Source organism: Brienomyrus brachyistius, chromosome 7, assembly GCF_023856365.1.
Source record: "Brienomyrus brachyistius isolate T26 chromosome 7, BBRACH_0.4, whole genome shotgun sequence".
In the NCBI taxonomy this organism is placed as follows: Eukaryota; Metazoa; Chordata; class Actinopteri; order Osteoglossiformes; family Mormyridae; genus Brienomyrus; species Brienomyrus brachyistius.
Window position 1 is genome coordinate 25,611,464 of NC_064539.1, and position 21,217 is coordinate 25,632,680.

The 21,217-nt window shown below is 43.0% G+C and overlaps 1 protein-coding gene across 5 annotated transcripts; it reads right to left on the reverse strand.

The window, feature by feature from the left end:
• Nucleotides 1-7,716: 7,716 nt before the first annotated feature.
• LOC125746798 (uncharacterized) lies at nucleotides 7,717-18,886 on the reverse strand. 5 transcript variants are annotated; one of them, XM_049021267.1, is made up of 4 exons: nucleotides 18,807-18,886; nucleotides 16,139-16,225; nucleotides 15,732-15,940; nucleotides 7,717-15,048 (listed from the first exon to the last, which is right to left on the reverse strand). In XM_049021267.1, exons 2-4 carry the CDS (start codon nucleotides 16,215-16,217, stop codon nucleotides 8,545-8,547), a joined length of 6,792 nt encoding a protein of 2,263 aa, XP_048877224.1. In that variant the 5' UTR covers nucleotides 16,218-16,225; nucleotides 18,807-18,886; the 3' UTR covers nucleotides 7,717-8,544. The 5 variants fall into 5 exon arrangements, with proteins under 5 accessions (XP_048877224.1, XP_048877225.1, XP_048877222.1 ...); XM_049021268.1 differs by having other exon boundaries at nucleotides 16,139-16,222; nucleotides 18,807-18,848; XM_049021265.1 differs by lacking the exon at nucleotides 18,807-18,886 and adding an exon at nucleotides 18,275-18,371.
• Between the last annotated feature and the right edge of the window lie 2,331 nt (nucleotides 18,887-21,217).

Genomic DNA, 21,217 nt, shown 5'->3' on the forward strand with positions numbered 1-21,217 from the left:
GCTATAAAAATGTTAGGCTTCTCTCAAATATAATAATACTAAATTGCATTCTTTCTGTGGTAAATAAAGTAAATGGACTGCATTTATATAGCGCCTTTCTACTCCTACGAGTACTCAAAGCGCTTTACATTTCATGCCTAACGTTCACCCAATCATACACACATTCATACTCCGGTGGTGGAAGCTGCCATGCAAGGTGCCAACCTGCTCACCGGGAGCAATTTGGGATTCAGTGTCTTGCTCAAGGACACTTTGATGGGGTCAGGAGGAACCTGGGCTCGAACCTGCAACCCTCCAGTTGCCGAACGAGAGCACTACCTCCTGCACCACCATCTTAAAATACATTTTACCAGAAACCATGATCCGCTTAGATAGATAATCCACAGACTTTACTGTGAGCAGTTTAACGAAGGAACTATTTTCTTCTACCAAACTCCACACATCAATCGTATCGCCGCGGAGAAGAAATGAGGATGAACACCCCGGCGATATCTTCTGTGCAGTGATATGATTGATGTGTGGAGTTACAGTCTCTAGTGTCTGAGTCCCTCAGTCTTCTCCTTCCTCCCTTGTAACTTTCATTGGTGCCCTAACCCTAACCCGAACCCTAACCCTTTCCCTGCCATGGATCAGTATGCAGCCAAACAGCATGTCACACAGTGTGACTGCTGCATATTTGCAAAAAAAAAAAAAAAAAAACAAATTTACCAGTCAGTAAATGTAGGCTAATAATTATATAAATATGTTTTTGCTCAGGGGTGGCATGGTGGTGCAGTGGTTAGCACTGTTGCCTCACACCTCTGGGACCCGGGTTCGAGTCTCCGCCTGGGTCACATGTGTGCGGAGTTTGCATGTTCTCCCCATGTCGTCGTGGGGTTTCCTCCGGGTACTCCGGTTTCCCCCCACTGTCCAAAAACATGCTGAGGCTAATTGGAGTTGCTAAATTGCCCATAGGTGTGCATGTGTGAGTGACTGGTGTGTGAGTGTGCCCTGCGATGGGCTGGCCCCCCATCCTGGGTTGTTCCCTGCCTCATGCCCATTGCTTCCGGGTTAGGCTCCAGACCCCCCCATGACCTAGTAGGATAAGTGGTTTGAAAAATGGATGGATGGATGTTTTTGCTCATTTCAGTATGAGTGGAAATACTTTGTAAATGGAGTGAAAGCGTCTGGGTGGATGGAGATCATTTTAATTTGAAAAGTCCTTTTTTAAAGTATAGAAACACAACACTGCACTGCAGATGTGACCTCAGAGCCCGATCTGCATATCTACTGATATATTACCCATTACAATTATTTACAGAACTCAGTGTTTATACCTTACCATATCTACATATCTGTAATACTGTTAAGATATTGTACACTTGCACACTTGCTGTTTTATATACAAAGAGCTATAGCTTAAGGCGCTGAGTTGGGTGGGGATCGGTGCCATTGGCTTTGTATTAACTGAACTGTCAGTCTGTCACTCTAGCCTCACGCCCCTTGTGGAATCGGAGTGCTGACATTCAGGGACTCCCCATGCCTGCATTCCCACCTGCCTCTCCCTCCTACTTATGCTGCCATAGCCTTATCTGACGGAGTTTATACATTGCATTTACATATTGCACTCACCTAAGTGTTTGCACTGATTCTAGACTGATTCTGCACTTTTCATCCACCCCCCACTGCTCCTGGGCTGTGCTGTCTGGAGACCCAAAAAAATCATGATATCCTGCCTACTCTGCTGCCCGTGATGTCTCTCTTGTTTGAGAGAATGCAAAGCACTCTGAGACAATGTAATGTTGTCAAAATGCGCTATACAAATAAAACTGAACTAAACTGAATGGAACTTCTTACATATACTGTTGTATGCTGTTGATTATTGTATTAATCTTTTATTTGTTATTCTATCATTGTACTGTTCTATGTTATTGTTTTATTAAAAAATTGTTGCACCAGTTCTGTTCAATAAAGTTGAACTAAACTGACTTGATTTCGTTAGTCAAATGACATGTCACCCCCCAACCGTGTGCTCCAGTGCTGAGGGCTTCCAGTTTCAGTCTCATTACTTCTCCTAGTACACAATGTTATGCCAATCAACCTTCAACATCCCCCCAGGGAGGAGCTTACATATAAAACCAGATGCTTCAGCTGGACTGAGCCTGTAGTCCTACACTTTCATTCCCAAAGCCAGTTCCTCCACTAACAGGCCACTGGTTGTTCTCTGTCCCCAGGATTTAAGGTGTAGAAGAAGCTACTACTTTGCCCTTTACTCACATTTTTACATTACTACAGCAGTTACATAACTTAGGAGCATTTATTCACTACTGGATCTTTTGCTCTAAGAAAGACATGTGGGAACATCGTGGGAAGGGGCTGGCTCACTTGGTCGACAAACTAAATAAGTACTGAGCTAGCCCCGGGGGGAATGGTGGCCCCTCCCAGCATGTACAGAGCAAGACGGCAGGCTCTGCATGGCTGATGGTGGACAGATTACACTCTCCCCTTAAAAAGGGGGTGGGGGGCTGGTTGAATAGATCCAGTTTGGAGGAATGCTAATGGAGAGTGATAATGGATGGTGCTGATAAGGACTGAGGTGCCCTGGGTGGCCAAGCTGGGGGGGGGGGGCAACAAGTGGGAGGGGAATAAGCTGTCTAGCCCCGGGGAGGCACTTGGGGTTGAAAAGCAATTAATTGATGCTCTCAGCTGGAGTGTGGAGGATAGGGGTTCATCGGCTATTACTCACAAATAAGGCGCCCCCGTATGGCTGAATGAGCCCCCCCCGCTCATTAGCATGGCAATGTATTTGCTGTTCAGTGACAGGGGGTGGCGTCCCACTACTTTAAATAAATGTCCAATGCTTTCACAACCTTCAGCTTATACAAGTTAGTAATACTAGTTAAGAAACAAACCTAATTATGCCAAACCATATTTAAACACGAGTAACACAGAACTTGCAGGAGGCATAGCAACTGGTCAGAGTTAATTTTACTAAATTTTCAACCTCCATAACATACAAAATAGTATAAAACCAAAGTACATTTTTATTTAAAATACTCATTAAATGGGTCTAAAGCGTGCGGGCGTTTTGCAGACTGAGTGCATGGTCAGAGGACATTAAGTAAATCTTGAGGAAATGTGTCACAACCCAATAGATTGCTAGTGATATACGGAGTCCCTTTCATTTGCTAGTTTAAGGAGTGCTTCACTTCCAGCCGATAAGGATTGACATAGGAAATTGGTATTTATATAATCATGTATACAATCAAATCAAGCACAGCAGGTTTACAAAGATAAACAGCATCCCAGTACACGGGGGGTGGAGGAATTGTTGTGAAGAGGTGTGTGAACAGCTGATGGAGAAGGCGTAAAAAGGTCTGCAGAGCCAGATATAATTTAAGTGATGTTGAGAGTAACACGCCCCTTTTGTCTGGCGGGGATTTAACATACCGTACATGTCTGTACTAGGTCTAACCACGGGTCCTTTTCTCAGCGACTGGTGACCGACCTACTGGGAAGCGAAAGTTCTTCCTTGTATGCGTTGTGATCCTTTAATGGGGTTTGGGAAGCCAAGGCAGGCGGGGGTATGTGATTTTTAGGCTCAGCACTGATAGAGAGGAGACGCAGGAGCAGAGCCATGGCTGGCCACGCCCACAGCACATTGGGACCGCCCCCCACCCAGGAGATCAGATTACAGCTAAACCATCTTCTCAGTGTGGTTTCGAAAAGGAATCGCTCCTCTTCCCCGCTCTCTAGTGTCGTATCTGTCTACTGGCACGGAAAAGTAATCAGAATGACAGGGCTTAAGGTTACCTGGCACCACACTTACCTGGGATGCGAGACAGCAGATACAGAGAATACAGAGAAAAATAACCGCGGGACTGGGTCTGCGGTCGGCGTTGACCGTGCTGTAGCCGCTGATTATTACTCAAAGTGAAACTTAGCAAAAATCTGACCTTTGGAAACTGGGCATAATTTCTTCTTTTGTCCAGTTTCTAATCATTTGTACTTAGTTTCTAAATTGTTTTCAACAGAACGGCCAAATATATGTCGGCTAATGTTTTCAGTCTAGCCAGTATCGTATTTTAACACATCACTATCAAAATAAATATATATCGATCGCAGAGAGTTAATACTGTTTCCTTTCCGGTGAATTATACATTATGCGTTGTCATATCGCTGGTTTGCTTAATTACATTTATTATGAAAATCCAATGTAATGGGTTAAAAATTGGTAATTTGCTTTTACCCGAAGACTTTAAGTTTTTTGTCTCAAACCTGTGAGAAGACAGTAACTGACAACCAATGGTGGGTGGCGGTGAAAACTGCCCACCGGATTAATTAACCATTCTGCAGCACTTCGTCATTTCGTGGTTTGGGCAGTTGATCGATTCACTAAAAGGTTAATTACTGTAAGTCTCATTTAATACAATGTACGCTGGTGACACCTACTGGTGAATATACTGATGGCTTTAGAGAGACAGATAATTGAAACGATTCGGATCTTTCAGAGCCAAACAGAAGCATTCAGTTTAAGTGATTTGTAGTGCTTATGCGCTAAGTTTCTGTATTGATGATGTGTCAGTTTGGACTTAAGTGTCCCGCTTTCACCTGTTACCCGGACGGAGGCAATGCCACAGGAAGAGAGGGAAACGTGAAGGCGCCATAGTTAAATTGAGGAAACAGACTCATCGACCTCCACTTCCAAGCATTCTCCTGGCTAATGTTTAATCCTTTAGCACAAGCTGGACAAACTGATCGCCAGACTGACTTTTCACCGTGATATTAAAAACTACAAGGAGGGATCATTCACGGAAACCTGGCTGCACCCATCTGTTCTGGATGCAGGCGTCTATCTGCAGGGCTTTTCCCTCCACCGCCATGACAGAACAAAAGACTCCGGTAAAAGTCAAGGTGGAGTGTGTGCTGACGACACCACCTGCAATTCACAGTACATGATCTATCTAAGCAGGTTTTGGCCTGGCCAGTAGTTTGTAGCTCAGTGGGCTAAGCCTTTGTGCCTGTCATCAGAAGGTGACCTGGTTTGAGCCTAACCTTGCCACTTTTGTGGATCCTTGAGCAAGACCCTGTGTGCCCTTTTAAGCGAATTTCCCCATGGGGATCAATAGTATCTGTTTTTGTTATCATTATTGTTGTTATTATTTTTATTTTTACTTGGATGGGAGACCAATAGGGAAGAGGTGTGGGTGTGGCTTAGCCCATCGTGTGGTTTGTGTGGATCCCAGGGCAGTGATGGGGACACCGTGCTGTAAAAATGGTGCCGTCCTTCGGATGAGATGTAAACCTGAGGTTCTGACTCTCTGAGGTCATAAAAGATCCCTGGGCATCCTTCGAAAAAGTAGTGGTGGTAGCCCGATGTCCTGATAAATTGCCCTCTGTGGCACTTTCAAATCTGGTCTCTTGCTGCCGACACAGTGGTGCTGGTTGAAGTGGCTCCCCTTTGGTTTTGTAAAGCGCTTTGGGGGTCTTGAAAAGCGCTTTATAACAATAATATTCATTCAATAACTTTTGTTGCACTCAAATTATATTGACATCATGCTTTTTAGAGTCAACACTGGATAATGCTTACACATTCTTTCGGGACAGTCACAAAGCCCTCCCCTGTCCTCCCTTATGCAAATCAGATCCCACCCCCATAAGATCCCACAAGAGGGAGCTTTAGCAGGAGAAACTCACTTTGTAGAGCTGGGCAAGAGAATCGTCATTGTCACGCCATTGTCACGCCATTGTCACGTCATTGTCACGCCATTGTCACGTCATTGTCACGTCATTGTCACGCCATTGTCACGCCATTGTCACGTCATTGTCACGTCATTGTCACGTCATTGTCACGCCATTGTCACGCCATTGTCACGTCGTTGTCACGTCGTTGTCACGTCATTGTCACGTCATTGTCACGCCATTGTCACGCCATTGTCACGTCGTTGTCACGTCATTGCTACGTCATTGTTACGTTATTGTTATTCCATCACGGACTAGCAGGTTTTTCTTGATGCACGCACAAAAATTACACATACATTTACTCCTGCATATAAGTAAGAACAGAACTTAAAGTTGGCCTGTTAATTATGTTAAATAATATTTGGTTAGAGCTGCTGCCTCACAGCAAGAAGGTCCTGGGTTCGGTCCCGGGTCCTTTCTGTGTGGAGTTTGTACGCTCTCCCAAAGTTCATGTGGGTTTCCACCAGGGGCTCCGGTGTCCTCCCACTGTCCAAACACATGTGGGATAGCTTGATTAGTGAGTGTAAATTGTGTGTGTGTGCTGGTGACTGCTCACGGTTGGTTCCTGCCTGTGCCCACTGTTCCCAGGGTAGGCTCCGCCCCCCCCCATGACCCCAGTTGGGATTGAGCGGTTGCAATTACGGTGATGGATGGATGGATGTTATTGCCATGTTCATATAAAATGTTTCAATATTGAATTATTTATTCAGAACACAGAAATTTTTAGCAATACAGTAGAATGCTTTTGATTTTTTTGAGTTTACTGTGTTTTATTTGGTTTGGATTTAGGATGTTGTGATGTTTTGTTATGTTCGCTGATCGCGGGTAAGGCGCACGGACAGGCAGGCTGGCAAGGATCAGGCAGGCAGGCAGAACACGGGGTAACTAGGGGTTTATTAAAAGGACTCGGGGCAGGAAACATCAGACGCTGACTAACATCAATGACAGACCGGGAGCCAGGGCAAGACGTGGACTGAAATACACCAGACAACAAGGTACAGCTGGGTACAATCAGGGAAGCACACGTGGATAATCAGGGGGCGTGGCACACACGAGGATAATCAGGGGGCGTGGCACACACGAGGATAATCAGGGGGCGTGGCACACACGAGGATAATCAGGGGGCGTGGCACACACGAGGAGCGTACGAGCCAGGCGTGACATGTTTAATGCTGGATTTTTACCGAAACATACTGGTAGTATTTTTATCGTACTTGTGAAAAAGGCAAGAGCTGGACAGGCCCTGCCTTATTGAGGGAATGCAAACAACCCAGTATACAAATGGGGAGAAACCAGGCACAAACGCAGTAGGCCTCAGAACAAAGGTAGCTTTATTTCATGGGGCCTTTCCAGCCTCACCTCAAGCTGTTACTTTTCTCTCTTGGCCTTGACATGCCCATAATCCACACAGGCCACAGCATGACAAAAAGAACAAAAATAAAATAAAAATAAAAACAAACAACAATTAGACCAAAAGAAAGAGCACCAACCACCTTTTTACTCTAATCCCCTGCCCTTATATACGGCTTCCCATTAAACTAATTGGGACAGCCCAACGACAAGGGGAAACCAGTTGGAGTTTCATGTACTAACAACATACATTACAACACATACATTTAACATCGAACACATCATAATAGCTGGCCATTAAGCATTACGTCCCCTGCTCTTTCACACAGAACATCCCACCTCACACAACAAAAGCAAGAACAAACAACCTCTTTCACCTATTTCCCCCCCCCCCCCCCCTTTGTGCCAAACCTTCACCTTCCCCTGTTCCACCCTGGGCTATAAGGGAACCTTCCCCAGGCAGCGCGCGCTTCCGCAGGGAACCCATATGCCGAGGGACCAGAGGAAACAGCAACCGGGGTGGAAGCTGGTGAGAGCCTGGTGAGACACTTCTGCTGATTTACCCAAGTTCTCCCTTTACAATGGCCGATGGATAAAACTAGAACAGTGGGTACCTCACAGCTCTAAGTTATTGCCTTGTATAAAGAAAGAAATAAACCAAACAGCACACTAAGCATGGACTGTTATTTTGTGGTACGCAGGGGATGATGGGATGTGTAGTCCGCCAATTCAATAAACTTCACACAATATACTACCATAAACCACTAACATCGGACTCCTTGACCCCCCAAACGCTACTACCAACCCAAGTCATAGAGAAACCCCTTCCCTTTTTACAGTACTTTATTGGCAATTAGTAAATGAAATTACTGGAATTTAATGTAAATAAAGATTACAGTATTAATAAAATATGAAATTAAAGGGTATTACAGGGTATAAATGAGAATTACAGCAAAATGTGATATTACAGGGTATAAATGAGAATTACAGCAAAATGTGAAATTACAGGGCATATATGAGAATTACAGCAAAATGTGAAATTACAGGGTATTACAGGGTATACATGAGAATTCCAGCAAAATGTGAAATTACAGGGTATTACAGGGTATATATGAGAATTACAGCAAAATGTGAAATTACAGGGTATTACAGGGTATAAATGAGAATTACAGCAAAATGTGAAATTACAGGGTATTACCGGGTATAAATGAGAATTACAGGAAAATGTGAAATTACAGGGTATTACCGGGTATAAATGAGAATTACAAGAAAATGCAGTAAACAGAATAATCTGAAAGCTGAAAATTACTTTTTTTCTGTGACAGTAAAACACAAATATTGTTCATGGCAAATTATTCTACATTTAGAATTATTCATTGTCAACTTTTTTGGCAATAATTTACCATAAATTTTACAAGATTTTTTCCAGGGTGATGCATCACTGATGTGTTTTATCTCCGTCCAGAATTTAGCCTAAGGGTCTGATACATCCTCAGAACTCTCTAGACCGGCCTCTCCCTCATTATTAACTGGCCTTCCTTGACCGATCACCTCGTTATTTCTGCGGACACACTTAAGGAAGGATAAAAGTATTCCTATCACATGAACTACTGCAGCTATAGCAACTGTGGCAACTGCTACTGCTCTTACCAAGTAAATGAACATGTCGTTATGCTGGCAGATCTGTAGTTTATCAATAGACGTCGCTCCTTCCCTGAGGATTAGTGTCAAATGGCCGCATTTATCGCTGCTGTTATGCCATTCCATCAGTCTCACCTCAACCACTGAACCATCAGACCCACTGAAAGTCAGAGACAGCCAACTAGTTGTCTGTGAGCAGCCTACTGCATCATCCTGAGACAGGAAGTCAAGGTACAAGATATCTGTGGAATTATCATCGGCACAGTTGTTAATAGTCAGCAGGCCATTAGGAGAAACTAACAGGTAGATGTCTTGACCCTCTCCTCCAACCAAGTAATCGTCCCCATTGACAGATACCAGGATGTCATCGCCATCTGAGCCTTTAAGCAGAGTTGACTCTGAGCCTGAAATAAGCACATCTGAGTAAATAGTGCCAATCACATTTTCAATGTCCTTGAGTACGTCTCCCTCAGCATCTGCCTGTCGGCATTCACCGGTCTGCAGGTTGACATAAACCCCTTCACCTTTCTTGTGATCTCCCAGGTACAACACAGTGTCTCTGCCCGAGCCCCCATCCACCAAATCTGCTCCAAGCCCGGGGACAAAGACATCAGCTCCTGAGCCCCCCAGCATGGTATCATTTCCCTCATCTCCATATAAAGTGTCATCCCCAGAGTTCCCCATCAGGATGTCACTGCCCTGTCCACCAATCAAGGTGTCATGTCCTGGACCTCCCTCTAGGGCGTCGTCTTTCATGCCACCAAAGAGTGCGTTGTCCATCCTGTTACCCAGGATATGATTACTCTGATTGAGACAGCCCTGCACTGTGTGAACAGTGGAGAGGCTGCCATGCAAGCTCAGATCTATTCGGCAGTCTGTCTGTTTTTCAACCAGCTTCACCTTGTACGGCTCGATCCAAGGAGTCGGTGCTTTTTCACTGTTCTGTCTAACTGGAGACCTCACCCTGAAAGATACTCCATCGTGACTCTGGAAACTTAGATGTTGATTTTGACGTCCATTTCTGTAATTGATTAGCCGAACTTGCATTTTCTGCCCTTTTTCAGTGGTGCTTACCAGTATGTCATGTTCCTCAGACTCAACTGTGAAGTGGCCAGAGAGGAATTCTGCCTTGAACAGCACAGTGTCCACCTTCTCATCCAATGCAAAGTTATCAATCCAGAGATCCATCCCATATTCAGGTTTCACAACGTAGCGGTCAGTTCCCTCTTTTCCCATCATTTGCCCACCTCCTGTGAAGGGGTCCAACAAATTGTCGTTATCATTTCCAACCATGAAGTCAAGACCAGAGGACCCATACATTTCCACCACTGTGGCAAACTCTTCGTCCTCCATGCGCATGATCTGCCCTATTGCTCTATTCCTGTAATCAACAGATTGTGGGAACATAAGTCGACCTCCGCATTGGCTGAGATCGTCTATGAGTTTAAATGTTATCCCATCAGCAGACTGGATTTGAAGGTGTTGTGACTGTTTTGAATTGAACCAGCCTTTCAACAGGACTTCTTTGGTGTAATTTATATATATTGAAAGGTGTACTTCTTCACATATGCAAAAGATGAACTCATATCTTTCTCTTAAGAACAGTGTATCTACTATAGTGTCTGGGGAGTAGTTGTCAATGGTCTTCAAACCATGGCCTGGAGTCACTACATACCAATCCTCCTCTCCTAATCCCTGAAGGAAATCGTTTCCCTGTCCAGGCATAATGCTGTTGCGTTTTGCATTGCCCTTGATGGTATCATCTAAGTCTGAACCATAGACCTCGGTTACACTCTGTAATGCCTCATCACTTTGCATGTCTATTTCAAGGGAAATTTTCGATTTACTGTAATCAATAACTTGGCTCAAGATGCACTTGCTTTCGAAAAGGTCAGACTTTCTGCAGGCAGCCTTGTCCTCAGAGATGGTGAAAGTCACCAAATCCTTCGCAACCACTAGAAGATGACGGTCTGCGTCGAAACGGAACCAATTTACCAGAGTGACAAGCATTTTCTGATTTTGTGCCATAAGAGTTAAATCATTTCCTTGTACTTTGATTCTAAAATCATGAAGTTTTGTGTCTGTAATCAACATATCAGTTTCTTTATCATGAGAATGATTCTCAATGTAAACCACTGAGTTTTCATTCACCACATAGATGTCCTCTCCCTCTCCTCCTTTCATGTGGTCGGTTCCACCACCACCTTCAATCACATTCTTCTGCAAGTTTCCAATTAGCCAATCATTTTGAGGAGAGCCCACGATGTTGGTCACACTGAGTAGCAGAGGCTCCAATGCATTTACTCTCTGACCCTGAGTTTTGGACATTTTGTTCACGCCTAGAGCAATAAGCTTAACGGAAGAAATGACAGTGGGGTGGATGTCGAACAAGACACCATCAGCTGACATCATGTTTAGGTGACGGTACTCCTCTCCCAGAAACCAGTTTAGTATTCTTACATTGTGATTTGTTAAATATTGCAAAATAACGTCATTTCCTGATTTTGTTACTGATATGTCACAGTAGTTTACACTGAGAATGAGTAAATCAGTAGCCATATCTGGAGCATAATTGTTTATATGAGTGTTTCCCCCAGTCTCAGGAATAATGTAAATGTCTCTCCCCCCTTGTCCCTCTACATGGCTCCTCTGAGGTCCTAAATAAAACGAATCACCCCCTTTCTTTCCATAAAGCTTGTAGTAATAATCCAACATGACCTCCATAGCATAAGCATCATTACTTGACTGAATGGCAAAAAAATTGTTTTCTTTATCATTTCCGTAATATGATCCATACCGCGTGTCTGACAAAGTTTTATAACCAGACACCACACTCATCTGGTCAACTGGTATAAGTAAAAACATTTTCAGCGTTATCTCAGTGTATGTTAAATAATGTGATTCTCCAGTGCCGAGGACTATATCACTTGTTCCTTTTGTCTCAATTTTCCAGCATTTTTTCCCAAGAATTTCATCTGAGGATACAAAGTTTTCCATACAGAATTCAGAAGATCCTTCCTCAGCAAGACAGAATGTGATGCTCCCACTATTCCAAGAACTGTTACCTGATGAAAAATCAATAGTCTTTCTTCCCTGTACCTCATGAAAGCTATAATATTTATGGTAGTCTGCAATGTTTTGAACAAGCCTACGTCCTTTCTCAATCTCATGGTAAGGGATTGTGTAAAAAAAGTTTAGCACATCAAGGGTTAAATAATTTTCTCCCTCTATAAGTCCTTTGAAAACAGCTTCAATTTTGAGCAGCGTTCCAGCGTTCTGTGGTAGATTTGCTAATTCATTCTGGATACTGATATAAATGTAATCAATTCCCATTCTTATTATGTTTAACGCTAAGTTTACTGGAGCTATAATTGGTGCCAGTTCTGGTTGGGCATATTCAATAATATCAAGGTCTAAAATGAGTAGATCTAAGCCTAAATCAACATTTCGCAGAGTATCGTTTCTCTGAAGGTCTTCTAAAACATTGTAAATGCCAAATCCAATTCCAGCAAGTGGCATAACAACATTCATTGTAAATCTTCCAGCTCGACTCTTTATTAAAGTTTTCATAACTTTCATAACTTTCGTTTCTGAAGTTACCGAAGCCTTTGCTAGTGCAGCCAAAGCCATTTGTGTGATTCCATGGGTTGTCTGCAAGGTTCCCATAACTCCATGTTTGATGTCTCCTGTTTCAAAGGCGCGAACAGCACCCTGCATTCCCAACATCAGTCCTACGGTTCCCACTATTTTCCCCATACGCTCCAAGTGCTCAGGACTCTTGTGGATTTTGGTTGGATCAGGACTGTTAATTTCAGAAACATCTCTCATGTTTTTCTGAAATGTCTCCATGTGACGCTGGGCCTCTTCAGGCAATGCCACGCTATAGTCAAGTGGTCTGGGATAATTCTCATATTGTAGGAGACAGTGAAATTTTCCATCCTCTACTCTAACACTGTGTGAATCCACTTTAAGTCCACCCAACGTTTCACCAAAACTTCCTTTCCACTGACTCTCAATCCGGTCACTGAGTAGATTAGATGACCTGGAGTAATGTGAGGATAGTTTAAGGGAATGTTCTACTTCAGAAGCTAACTGCATATCCTGGGATGTTACACGTCCATCATCTGATCCTCCCAAAACATGTGGTTGGTTTTGGTTAATTTCTTGTTTGAATTTTTTAAAATCATCCTTGAAATTTTGCTTAACCAACTCGCTTTGTCCATTGTCATTTAGAGGTACAAGCTGAAGCAGGCGTTCTATCATTTTATCCTCTCCTTCATTGTTGTTAGACCATGATGAATAAATGTTTTCTTCAGCACTTGTCACTTTCCTTAGATTACTTGTCTTGTCATATCTTCCTGTGACTGTGCTTGATCCAAAAAACCCTCTTTTTTCTGGTGAAATCCAAGTCCCTCCTCCTGCCATTGGATGCTCTTCAAACAGGGCTTTGAGTCCCTTTTCTCTGATATTATTGTCAGAGTTTTGGCTCATGTCCAGAGCCATCAGAATGGCAGGGAATGTACGAAAATTTCTAGAAGATTCAGATATAACTGATGCTGTGAAGTATGTGCCAAACCACGCCTCCATATTATGATCATTTGAACCTTTAATGTAGGTACCTTGAAGCGTCTCTCTAGCATATTTTGCATATAATTGTTTACCATCTTCAAAATTTGTAATTGTACTCTTCATGAACTTGTATTGTTCTTTGCCAGATTGTTCATAAATGCAGTTTTTAATTTCATTTTCTTTCTTAATAACCCCTTTCTCATTGTTACTAAGTCTTTTCCCAACAGGAAAAACATAAATATTTCCATGTGCAATCTGAAAAATCCAATCATGCAACATCAGATATGACCCTGTCTTGTCATTTTTACTGAAGGTCGTATAGTGGGTAATAATATTCATGATGTCGTTACTAGACTTTATTTCATAGCAGTTATCAAGAACTTTATTGATATCTTTATCGGAATTAAGCCAATCCTTTTCTCGAACGTCCTCTTGTTTGAACACCTTCCCATCCTTTTTTATTTTAGCAGCACTTATTAAATATTTATCTTCTGACCGACGGGTCGGATGTGTAAGTAAATTGATTAAGTCTTCATTCTTTTTTTTATGGAAAAATGCCCAGGATAAAGCTTCAAGGTCAGTGGTGTGATCTTCTCGTGCATCATTCTGAACAAATTTTCTTGGATGTGTGGGCCAGTGTTCTTCATCACCAAGAATTAAAAAGTTATGTTCATCTGGAAAAATTGGTTCTCCTCTTTCACTGGATTGAACTTCTATAATTACTTCTTCATTTTTGTCAAGCCAAGCCACTACTTTCATGTTGTGATCTTTCTGTCTATATACTATTCCATCAGGGGTTATTTCCACTGTTATCTTCTTCCCAGAGGGACCAACCTGCAACAGAGATCTCTTCAGATGTAATTTTGTTTTGATGGACCTGGCATGGAGGTCCTTCAGCAAGTTGCTAATGAACACCTTATCTGACCCTAACTCACAGGCCACCATACTAATGGTTTTGATGTGGTCTCCATCTCTGTTCATGTGTGAGATGATCTCAGCCACCTCCTTGCTCCTGTATCCCCCCATCTTCATTTCTGTACCATCTCTTTTTCCATGTCCAACAAGCACAAGTCTGCTGTCCTGAGACAATGGTACAGCGTCACCTTTGATCAGTTTGGGTTTCTGATTCTCCAGAACGTAGACAGAAGACACAGTTGGGTGTTTTTCATACAGAAAGGTGGCCATCTTTCGAACTGTGGGATCATCCTCCATGATCAGGATGTTCTGCCAGTCATACTGAGTGGTGTGATCTGCAGGTCTCTTTGGGACTTGTAACCTAGTAGTTTTGCCACTCTGATCCATAACTTGGTAAATATGATCATTTTGGTTTGCTATCTCCAGGACAGGAGTAATACCATTTGGCTTAAAAATCCTCATGAAGTTGTACTGAAACACAGCACTGGTGTTACCATCAATGGAGAATACTGGTGCAGATACCAGCTTCGACCTCAAAATCTGAGTTGCAAGAGCTGAGCCAGAATAACCAGACAGGGTGTCTCCACTGTCAGAGGTCCTGCCAAATATCTTAACAATTGTGGTACTGACAGCAGTTGGGGTACAGGAGTAATTTTCTATACATGTTTTATCAACCTTGATGGAATAATGAGGATCTTCACTGTACTCCTGCTGTGCCCTCTGAAGAATGTCCATCTCCTGGTCCATGATGAGTATGAGCTTATTTTGGTAAGTGTAAGACAGCTGTGATGCCAAAACGAGTTTATCTTCAATCTTGCTGCTCTCAATTTCTTTCATAAATCTTCTGAAGTTCTAGTACATAAAAATAAGATGATATTTACAGGAGTTATTACATACATCAATTTCAAATTCTTAATTTTAGTTCAGGGTAATCTTGACCAGTTTTCATACATTCTAAAACTGAGTGAAAATAGTGCCGGATATGTTGACTTGTATTCCAGCAACTCTTCTGGTTTGCTTGTCCGATGCAGTGCCCTCCATAAGGTTTGGGACAAAGACACGTTTTAACTTGATTTTCCCCTCTGCTCCTTACTTTAAATTTTTAAATCAAACAATTGAGACACAATTGAAGTGCACATTCCAGACTGTCATATAAAGCGATAAAACACATTCTTTCTTTTTCCATAATGTTATCATGCCCAGGGGTGCCTGGGCAGCCAGTTAACCTCGGACCCCCAGGGTTTTTTTCTCCATGGGTGGGGGGTTTTTGGTTCCTCTCCTCCATTGTCACCTGGCTCTTTCTTTTATTTCCTTTTCTTCCCCTTTCCCTGTTTTTCTATTGGTCTATCTGTATGTATCACAACACACCCATGTAACGCACCTTGGAATGACTTGGGTTGTGAAAGGCGCTATATAAAAATAAATCGAATTGACTAGCTTCCTAGCTATTTTTCTCTACTGGAGAGATAAATAGCTGTGCTCAGGATATTTGCGCAATGAATATAATGCTAATAAAGGCGCCGTGCTCTTAATACCTGCTCGTTCTGAATGACACACTCAGTAAGATTTTGACATTTCCATAGATCCTTGAAGAATGCCGTGGATGTGGTCGGTACATCTCTTTTCATTCTGCTGGATTTCAAATGTGCAGGAGCTTGATGTACGACTCGGTCAGGCAGCCCCATCAGTCTGTGCAGCAAAGCCACGTCGGGTCTCAACTCATCCCATTCTATCTCATCGAATCCTAAGGAAATAGAACAAATTATTTCAAATCTGAACAATTTTACAGTCACATGCCTTTTAATTTTACGCAAAATATTAGTTTCAGAATTTTCTTTTTTTTTTTCATGTTAGGGCCTGTCTGTTGGATACAAACAGCTCAAATATAACATGTGAAAAATGAACGTTTCCAGCCTTTTTGATAAAAATCTGGGCATCTTACCAAATTGTGCTGTTTGACTCAGAAGTGAGACAAGGACCATCACCCTCAGGGCACTCAGGCGTCCTACCAGTGCGGCCATTGTCCCTGCTGGCAAATAAACAAGCATTACGCAGTGTTATCTTATAGGCAAGGTCCTAATAACAGTGTTCATAATGTGTAATAATACCTTTCAGAGACAGTTCTGTCTTCGTCAGCATACGAGACTTACACTGTGCACAGAATTATTAGCAAAGTGTGTACAGTCAGCCCTCGAGCATTCGGGCCTCGTGATTCGCAGATTCACAGATTCGCGGAAATTTCATTGCAACTTATTTGCATCCACGATTTTTTCGCACATCTGCTTTCCTTTTTATGCACATACTGTACCGTTACAAGATGCGAATCCCATTCGCAAAGTTTATTCCCTTTGGGACTGTGATGACCTGCTCGTCCGATCCTCCTGTGTATCAGGTGTGTTAAATTAGGGCTGTACCTAAGCTCTGCAGGGTGGTAGCTCTTCACACTCAAAAAAAGTAAACTGAGTGTCTGTTACATTGTCATAAGTCGAACATGTAGGAGCAGGATTGGACACGCCTGGGTTTTCAACTACAGAAGCACATATTACCATTTTTAGTGACTCTACCAAACATCCACGAATCTTCCACGTTCGCTTCCCCGTTCAGCAGAAATGACAGAGTAGCACAGAGTTAAGAGGAAAGAAGAACTCCCAGAACCTGATGATCGCCCAGCCTCCACCAGCCTACCGATCACTGTCTCTCTCTTGCCCCTCTGCTGAATGACACGCATCGACTGACCATCGCCTTCCCCTCGACTCGCCTTATGTTTCGGACCCAGTTTTACTATCTCAGTTTGGATTTCCCCAAAATAAAACCAGCCCACCTCACCCGAAATCACGCAAGTGTCCTCCTTTCCCGTGTGCAAACCGTCACACATTTCCTGAAACATATTTATCATTTTCAAGACTATAAGCGCATTTCACAAAACAGATTATGCATGTGGCACAATACTGTAGGTCAGCCGCTAAAGCATGTAACTCACCCAAAACAATTAACTCATGTTAAAGAATTCCACCAATGAATTAGTCAGTGCCACCAAAATTAAAACTTCAATCAGCATCGTTTTAGCCATGAGAGTGAAAATGCTTAGATATATTGTCATTATGTCAGTGTAAGTCTGCTTACATCTTATGATTGGGACAATGTGACTTGGCGCTTCCCCATCTCTGGCACTTAACCATCTCTCTATTTGACTCTCCCTGCCGGCCCCTGGAGGTTGGGCTCCCCCTTTGAGTCTGGTCCCTCCCAAGGTTTCTTCCTTCTAGGGAGTTTTTCCTTGCCACTGTCGCCTATGGCTTACTCACTGGGGGCTCTGGGTGAGGATGCTGTAAAGCGCTTTGAGACGATGTAATGTTGTGATAATGCGCTATATAAACATAAATATGTTGTTGTCTGTTGCTCCCTAGTGCCCCAATCCGAACGACAGTCGCTTCCCACTTTCTCATTGTCACTGACTGATCATTTTCCTTTAGCAAATTGATACTTATTCTTGGCAAAGACACACTTTTCAACATTGCAAGGCTCTGTGTTACAGTGCGTAACATTCACTGGCAAGAAAAAGCGCTCGCATTCACATGTAACTCCTTCAGATCTCAAGACACAGTACAATAGCGAACAAAAAAGTACAATAGCGGACACCGCACTGTATAGCACAAAAAACAGTAAAATGGCAACAAAAAAAAAAAAACAACAAAATCATGTACCGTGGGAACCAAAAACACAGTGATGCCATTTCACTGTAATTTATGGAATATATTTCAAATGATTTTGAAAGGAAATTTGGGTTAACTGTTTTGCATGAGGTGGTAAACATGATGAACACATACATATATAGTTTAGGGTGTAAAATTATTACATTGGGAAATTACATAATCCAGTATGACCAACAAAACTAAAGCAACTGAAAATTATGCCAAATGAAATTTGTACAAAAACCACTGGCATCCGTCATCATCATCATGACCGCTTGGTCCCCACTAGGGTCGCAGAGGCTATCTCAAGAACAGGCAGGAACCAACCCTGGGCATTCCCCAACACACCGCAGGGAACACACACTCACACAGGGCAGGTTTAGACTCACCAATCAGCATATCCTGCACACCTTTGGACTGTGGGAGGAAACCGGAGCCCCTGGTGAAAACCCACACAAACACGGGGAGAGCGTGCAAACTCCACACAGAAAGGACCAGGGATTGAAGTCAGGACCTTCTTGCTGTGAGGCAGTAGTGCTAACCCCACCCCATTCCACCCCACCCCATTCCACCCCACCCCACCCCACCCCACCCCACCATTGGTATATATGTAAAAAAGAATATATGTGCTAAAACATTTGGAAAATTGTGTGAAGCAATGAGAAATGATGTCCTGCTGTGCAGAAGTGACATTATGGTGTGCGGATTACACTTGCTGTTTTGCAAATGTTAATAATTATCATTTGAAAGATGCTACAAAGCAATTGAGAAAAACTGTATTACCAGCCATTTGAGATTTATAAAAATAAAAATCCTTTAAATCCAGCAGCTCATATATCCACCAGTAGCCAGAGAATAAGATTGCAATACGTGCAATTTTTTTACCAGTAACAACAACAAATAAAAATAAAACATACTTACTAAAAACCCACAGGACAGTTCCAGCCTGTAACAGAACTTTTCCTTCACTTTCAATATTGCAAAATGTGGGTTTACTTTTCAGGAACTGAATTTCCAGTAACAGAACCAAGCAAAAAAAGCTGAAATTAACTTTTTAATAAAAAAAAAAAAAAACTTACTGTTGGCTCCATGTGATCCTTCTTTAGCTCAGAGGTTTTTGAACAAACTAGCATCAGTTTGAGATTGTTGTGAATTACTGATCATGATGTTTAGATGTAACCTTTTAGATTGAAATTTTGAGTAAAAGAAACAAGCTGGATGAGCGAGGTGAATCCAGGAGGCCTGATGATGAGCAGGACAGAACCAGGAGGCCTGAAGACGGGCAGGACAGAACCCGGGAGGCCTGAAGACAGGAAGGACGGAAATGGGACACCAGGCAGCGAGTGGGTCTGAGCAGGGACACCTGAAGGTGGACGGGTGTGAGCCAAGACACTTGGAAGTGGACGGAGCACAGCTGGGGCACCAGGTGGTGAACGAAGCAGACCCAGGACTCTCTTTGGATCGAGAGCAAAGGCGATGAGGCCCTCTGAGGGCTGGGTGTGGCAGTGGCCTCTGTGGAGCCGGGTGCTAGTGAAGGGACAGAGAGCTCACATGGACGCGAAGGCAGCCTTCCCTGAGCTAGGAGCCTAAGTAGCTGCAGTGAAGCAGACAGACCTGGGAGACCAAGACAGGCTCAATGAGTGTGACTGGGACCTCATCGGGGTAGGACGTAGAGCCGGCAAAGGCTAGTGGTGGGGCACTAACAGGAGAGTTGGTGGAGAATGCATATACAGTGGTCTCAAGTTTGTTTTAGAAGTTCAATCATTTGAATCTGTACTAAATCAAAAAACATCCGGCCGAACAGCAACTTTCCCTAATTTGGGGCATGTCAGAGATGCGTGAAAGACAAATACTTTAAATATCTACAGAAAATTAAATCTGCTGCTTCCAAACAGGTTACACATTGTCACTCTCTCGGCCTTCTGAGATTTGTGTGTTACTGGTCTTTAATTTTGTCAAATGTTTCTTCTTTTAACAAGATGTAGAGATCAGCTGCAGCAAATTGATCTCTTGGAACATCCCATCCATTCTCCTCCGTCAGCACACAGCACAGTTCAAAAACCGTTTCATCACCAGGAAAGTGGCCTTTGGAGGTGAACTCGTCTTTGCACAAATTCACCTCCTCCATGTCAGTGGGTTTCAGTCTATCCTCTGGAAATACATGAGCTGGCCGGCCAGATGCAGGTTCATCACTTGTTCTTAGCCTGATTCTGTGCGGATTCCATGTGTGTGAACTTCATTAAGCTCATCCTGCATGAAAAAACAGATATACCACTGAAGTAAAAATTATATGAACAAAATCAGGGACCGTAGACTAGTGATGGCCGAATGAAGCTTCAAAAAGCATTTGCTGTAGGGTCTGACTGCATCGAGCTCTCTGCTCAAAAAAGAGTGAAAAATAACCCCAGTGCTATAGTTTGAGCCTAATCTTTAAATGATTGGTTGTCAGACATCCCATGAACGAATGTCACCTCAGCATTGGCGTTTACAGTCATTTAACCCACCATGGTAGGTAAAAAAGCCACTTTTGCAAACAGTGCTTGCAACAAATGCTATTACTAATGTTAAACCTGCTGGCATGAAAATAAAATCAAGATTTACTTTTCCACCTATCTTTTGCTCTTCCGAACGTGCAATGACTTCCTCCGAAATTCCACGAATTCGTGGGAATGCTGCCAGTCACAAACATCTCCACTTCCACTTTTGCCCCTGAACTCTTGGTGTATTGCATGTGACCTAAGGCCTGCAGCCCAGCCGCTGACTCAACCACAGGGTTACAACATTTTTCTCAAAATTCTGGCTTTTTTCTCAGAATTCTCTGAAATTTATTTCACGTGGCCCTAATCCTCTTCTGTAGGAAAGGGACGTGCTCGCGCTCAAAGTGAAAATGCAGTACACCATTTACGGGAAAACGAAGCCTTTGGAGCTGAAGTAGGCTTGGATGGATGAGGTAGCGGCCAGCTTGTCCTCGCTTTCTGGCATAACCAGATCATGCACACGCGCCGAAAGCAGTATAAGGATGTCTGGAGGCAGAGAAAGCAGAAGCTCACTGCCAAATGTGCCCAGTGACCAGGAACGGGGACTTTGTTATGCATGTGTTTTTTATTGAAATTTTGGGTCTGCAGTTTGCCAAATATAAATAAGAGTGCAATCTTTTTCAAACAAAACACAACCTACAGTTTTTAAGGTGTTTTAAAATGTTCAAGTAAAAGGCATGTTCAACGATTTTGCTACATCTCACAGTTTAGATTCCTTAAAAGGCTACAACAGACTCAACTCTTTTGCCGGTGCTCTGTGGAGTGGAGCTACTTTGTTGAGTTAGGCTACCGTAG